The following is a 6,074-nucleotide window of genomic DNA, read 5'->3' on the forward strand; positions in this document are numbered from 1 at the left end:
CCCCCCCAAAAAAAAGACTGGCAAATAGCATCGCCTCATTTGGTAGCTAATTTCATTTGCTCGTAAAGCGGCATCAATTACGTGCTGATGCACAGACCGGGCCAGTGCGTTCACGCGTGTCCACGTGCACGAGAGCGAGAGAACGCGCGAACGAGAGAAAAGGAGAGAAGACTCGTTACGCAACGTGAAAGTCGTCGACTGGAATTCATTCTTACTTCCAGCTTGCCCTGACCTCCGAGATAATGAGAGTGATCTGAATCTGAATAATCTGGATCGGTATGTATTTGGCAATGTTCACGGGCCTAATGAGTATCCGTATAGCCTGATTTCTTTTTCATTTCTCGCAACGAACGATTAGCATACGGCTCCGTTCCTCCTTGCGTAATTTTTGCCAATGTAATTGCTCGTGTACGTACTTTATATACGAGAGCCGCGTGTGCGTGGGTAAGTACGTGCGAAAGATTAAACGATATTATCTGGAGGTGACGTTACGCGTGTGTGAGTACGTTGTCTGTCTTCGCTGTATAAAACTCTGCGGTAAAAAGAAAGCCACGTCAATTTTTTTGTCAGACCGTAATTGACCGGTACCTTTGATCCAACCGGTACGGTAGCTCCAGGGGCCACTCGATACATATTTCGGCCATTGCGTTTGACGCAATTTTGCGTGCAATCCGTGTGAGGTAATACGTTGATTAGAAATTGGGTAGCTTTCGTACGTTCTTGATGTAACGTTTAAATAGGTTAATTTACGCAATTGCACGGTTGCTTCGTAAACGAAATATATTTGCCAGAGCATCGATTTTAAGAGTTTACAGTTCGGTGTAGAGTCGCTAAATTTCTTTTTCTTTTTTCTCTTTTCGACTATCGTTATCCGTCTTTGATTTCATCTCGCTAACAAACTTTAACGATCAGCGCTGTTACCGTTTCCACAGTCGCAGACCCAATTTCCATACAACCGTACTTTCCTCGACATCGGAGTCGGATTCGAAGCAAGTTAAAAACAGAGAGAGAAAAAGGAGGACTCGCGAGACAGCCTAGCTGTTGGTCCACGAGCCGAAACGTCGTGGAAGAGCCACGACTCGACTGCATTGTTCACGGGACACAGGTTAATCGAATATTAATGACGGAACAGTACCAGCTAGCTGTAATAGAACGAACTGCAACTGCGGTGCATTAAAATGTATATCATCGTACTGTAGCTCTTTACTTATCTGGATGTATCGTGTTTGAGTAACGGATCGCAGCTTGAAATATCTGAAATATCGCCTAGTTGCCACTACTATTCCAACTATAAATCGATCGAAGCAACTTGACAAAAATTCGACGAGAATCCTTCGAAGATTTACTCCACGTAGTAGATAGCGAATGTTTCTTTATCTTCGTAAACGTGAAACAGATCCGCGATAGTAAAATCGTTTATCGCGACAGAGGTTGGAAAACCGATAAACGACGAACAACGTGAAAATTGGTCGGAATGGAAGAACGTAAGAAAGTAATTAGGAGTTGCTGGGGTTAAATTTATTACGCGGCGTTAAACGTCGAGCAGCCTCTTTGTCTTTGGGAAACGAGATTGTAATTTAATCTAACCTGACAGTCGTGGCCTATCGACGATAAATTCCGAGTTGCTCATAAAACCGAACGTGCTGTATCGACGATAAAACACCCACGTTAATACATTCGTGGAAAGGACGTTTCGCGGAAAGGACGAAACAATCATTGGAACTCGCGCATTAGTACCAGCTGTAAATCAATTCAAGATGGCGGAAATACGATGTAAACCGCTTGCAAATCGATTCAGCGATTTATACGCCTCCATTGTACGCGAAGCCGGGACAACCGGCGGATGTTTTTACATTCGACTATAAATTATCGGAAGAATCGCGCGTATATTCTGCAAATCGTCGATAAATTATTAATTTAAGCCTGGAACCTCGCGCGGCATGATCTATCGCCGATTTTTCCAACGTTGCTGGATCGTGCTTGTATCGTTTAACTCTTTGCTCGAGACCCCCGAACGATCGATCTTAGCAGACAAAGAAATCTATCATTTGACCGGCTAAGACGAATGATATCGCCGAATAAAACGGGTCAAGTCCACGTTGCGATTTCGCGAGAAGTTATCGAGCGTGGATCGACGATAACGTCGATGGCACAGACACGTGAGTTTACGAAAGGCTAGCTTTTCATCGGCAAGTGGAACGGCGATTTCCACGGTGCAACGGTAACGTTTGTCACGTCCGTTTCAGAATGAACCGCGCGAACGCGTTAACGAACCGCTGCTCGACGAAACGAGCACCGTGGAACGACGGCGCACCGGGCCTCTGACACAGATGCCATCGCTTGCGTGTCCTGCCTTGCACGAGAAAGCGAAAATTACTAGGCCAACCGAGTGCGACGACTGAGTTTCTCGTAGTAATAAGCGTAATAGATATATCGTACATGCGGAGTTATAAAATTACTCGACCTAATGCAAATTACCATCGATTACGAACGATCGAAAATTTATAGCTCTCGATCCTTGGATATTACCCGATACATTTTCCACACGTTTGTAGCTGGCTAGGCCTTTTGATCGTTCTAGCCATCTCCAGCTTTATTACGATATCGTATCTGCCCCCAGGATCGTAGAAAATATCCTGCGAGCAGTTTGAAATAGACGTTGGCCAAAGAAATACGCATCTACATCGTGCCTTTAGCCATGCATTTGCGCTCCATGAACTAAATGTTAGACGTACATTAGACGAAGATTCTGTACGCGTTGATAGAGTTAGGCGAGAAGCTCGGAAGCGAGAAAATTTTTGTAAGAAAGAAAAATCGGATAACGTTTACGAGAAGATCTGTGTTTGTTGCAGGCTGGTTCTCCGTTGTGTCGAACAACAGTGGTACCGGAAGTGCCAGGGTGTACCGAAGAGTGGGAGCATTAGTTCGAGCCGGTGTCCCGGCATTTTTGCTTGCCAAACCTCTGAGAGCTTACACGCTGACACACTCGAAAATGGGTAAGTTTTAATAACGTTTAATCCACTTGTACAGTTACTTTGTAAATGACACGTAATTGCACGGCTCACCAGGAAACGTTTCGTTCGTTCGCTCGTTACGATCGTAACGTAGTTGAAGTAAAACTACGTACGAGCAGTGCTACAACGCGAATGCATGATAATATAACATAATGATAATGCGCGTTTGTAATAGTTGCTCGTTTATGATATTATAAAAGTTTTCAAATGCGATGATCACGCGTACAATTTCGCCAAGTTCCCGGCGAAAACGAACGCGTTAGCCGGCAGCCAGCGATCGCATATGCTATTCACGTGTTACGCCGTTTCCAATGAATCAGCTGTTTCGTTAATTACGACTTCCGTTGGTCGTATCGGCGCGGTAAAACACCAAAGCCTTTTTGTTCGAATCCAAATAGATGACCTTAACGCGATGTAGCGGTATCTAGGGAAGAAAAGTAACTGAGAAATTTATGAGGAAACAACTCGTTTATGAAGTCATTATCTTCCGTACTTTCGTTTGCTAAAAGGAAAACGAAAAGTGCGCGTCGTAGAGAATTAATGGTGGTGTGTGTGTACTGGAAAGGTTTCGCTGTCGGATGATTATTTTAATGGTGAATAACGTTCCTACGTATGCAGCTTAGAAGGCAAACTAATAAAGCTTGTTGCATAGACAAGCTTATACCGTTTTCGATTAAGTTTTTACGCGCAAATTAATAGAAAATCGAAAAATCCTTAACACGGAGTATCCTGTAAACGCTGCTTTCGAACTACCGGTCCACCGTCTTTCGTCCGAAAGCGTATATATATAAAAAAAGTAACATTTACCATGGAACGATTTAATATCGTGCCATTGACAGTACTATAAAATACATATAATAATAAATAAATGCGTGATTCGTTCCGCGTTCCTATAACATCTCTCTCGCGTATCCAGTGGTCGGGTGATCGGCGTTTCCCCACAAGCAACGTTCGAGCAATCAAGATTCTAGCGTAAGAAATACAGTTCCGTAGAAGAATTGGAAAAACCCTCTTTGCACAAAACCTTCGGTAACCCTAAGGACTTAATACATTCGTCATAACGCTACGGCCATCCTCCAACACCGATACCATCGACAACACGGAACACGATCACGGACGGATCCGTGTGAGAAGCCCACGGTCTTGCTTCACGGGCTACGAGCGTGAAACCGTGTCGAAGTCAGGATTGTCCCTATCGAGTCTCTCGTCTAGGACGTGACAATGCATCGGGGTCCGGTGCGTGCACACAAACACGGCGCGTGCACTCACGCACGGTCCGCGCGAAGGATTATTCCCTTGGGTGCAGCGACTGGCCGTGACACGAATGTCAATGTGTCTGTTAATGCGAGTGGCCGGCGCGGTTGTTCGTGCGTTTAAACGTAGGCGAGGAGCACGTAACGTAATAGGCACGCGGCCCGGTGAAAGCCGCTGGGGTTCTTACGATACGCACGGCCCTCGTGCCATTATGCACCATAACGATTATGGTCGCGCCATATTCTATCGCCAGTTCTCTCCTGCTCGCCGACTCTCGCTATATTCCACATTCAAACCGAGCGAAATCCCGCGAAACTCCCAGCCTCTTTTAACCCGAATCAATCCGCGCCCCTACGCTTAGTTTACGAAGCAAGAGAGCGAGTGATTTCGTCGTGCGGAGGTCCCGGTTCGCTCGTCGTCCACACGAGCAATGATCTTTTTCTAAAGATTTTTCATCGGATTACGAATCGTCTATGAAAGGTAGCTGATGTACGACACGTTAAATCGGTGTTGTTGATCCTCGGACGCGAACGTATACGGAACGACGGGCGAGTCCGGTCTTAAAGATAACGCGTAAGGTACATCTCGCTATGGTATACTCGACGTTTTAGCAGAGAATGGTTAATCGGGTATAAAATTAGCGAGGAAAATTACTGGATGTTAGTGGACGAAAAAACGACAAATACGATAATAGTAATATTTGTTGAAAAAAGGGTGCACAAAATCGAGAAAATCGTAGGTCGCCGGGGTTCTGACGTTAATACTATTATTAGCTCGGTTGGTTAGCCTAGGAAGAGATTCATTAGACAGAGTACTGGAATAGACTGGATGGATAGAAGAGTAAGAAGCAAGGTGGAAGCTGGTTTGTTAATGATAGCGTGGGTAGAGGCAAGTTAGGTAATTGGAATAACGAAGTGGAAGCTACTTTGTTGTAAACTGCAAGTAAAGCTGTGTGTTGGAATTTCTAACACGACGACTTTCACAGTTATTAGAGAACACGATGTTCGTGATAAGATAGCGGTACGCGAAAGTACCGGGCCATAGAAATCTATCGTTACAGTTACTGGAAATTAATTAACCCTGTAAATATCTCTTCCGTTGCTCCACCGATCTCTCGCGGAATTTACAAGTACGAGAAGAAACGATATTTCGTTGGAAATTTTTCGTTTGTCGGAGGAACAGATCGTCTAGGCTGCAAAGAAACCGTCGTAAACTGAACTCTAATAACGAGTTAAACTCGAGTCGTAGACTAAACTCTAAATAGATCATCATTATCACAGGCTTGGGACGTAATAACGATTCAGAGCAGAATGATAATTTCCGTTTCAGAGAACGGTAACCTGAGGGCTCACTATACAAAAACGACGGTACGCGCCGGCGAAGTTCTGCGACTGGCCGCGGTTTTCCAAGACACGCGGAGGGCACCGGTTTCCAGTGGTATTTCCGGTGTCGTTAGTGGTGTCCCGGAGGGCAAGAGTTCAAGGTCGTCGGAACGAGATCAGTACGCGCAGTGCCTGGATTCTCACGGCCACGAGTTGTTCGCGCCGCTTTCCGCCAGAGGAGAATTCTACGCGACTTGTCAAAGCGGAAGCCTCGACACCGGAAGCGACGCCGTGCTCTACAGGGTTCATCAGCTTGCCAGAAGGGATCTTCCCCTTAGGGTAAGCTCAAGCAAAATATTTTCTTGGAAAAAGTGGATAGCGAGTTTCGTTCGATCGTCGCGAGAATCGCAAAAGCTTGCGACGCATAATAACGATCGAGTTCGGAAATTTCCATCGATAGGTACGGCTGGTTGCCGGACCCTTG

At 45.4% G+C, this 6,074-nt stretch overlaps 1 protein-coding gene across 5 annotated transcripts in view; it reads left to right on the forward strand.

The window, feature by feature from the left end:
* Positions 1–6,074, forward strand: part of LOC100740531 — a 58,680-nt gene that overhangs the window by 49,773 nt on the left and 2,833 nt on the right. For all 5 annotated transcript variants that reach the window (XR_002946375.1, XM_024366396.1, XM_024366398.1 and 2 more), the window contains exons 4-6: positions 2,853–2,996; positions 5,598–5,929; positions 6,051–6,071. Coding sequence is in view for 4 of the 5 variants with exons in the window: in XM_024366396.1 (XP_024222164.1) it covers positions 2,853–2,996; positions 5,598–5,929; positions 6,051–6,071 (497 nt within the window). In the remaining variant the exon portion in view is untranslated. The remainder of the gene's footprint in view (positions 1–2,852; positions 2,997–5,597; positions 5,930–6,050; positions 6,072–6,074) is intronic.

The sequence above is a fragment of the Bombus impatiens genome, unplaced genomic scaffold (assembly GCF_000188095.3).
Source record: "Bombus impatiens unplaced genomic scaffold, BIMP_2.2 scf_0217, whole genome shotgun sequence".
NCBI classification, from domain to species: Eukaryota; Metazoa; Arthropoda; class Insecta; order Hymenoptera; family Apidae; genus Bombus; species Bombus impatiens.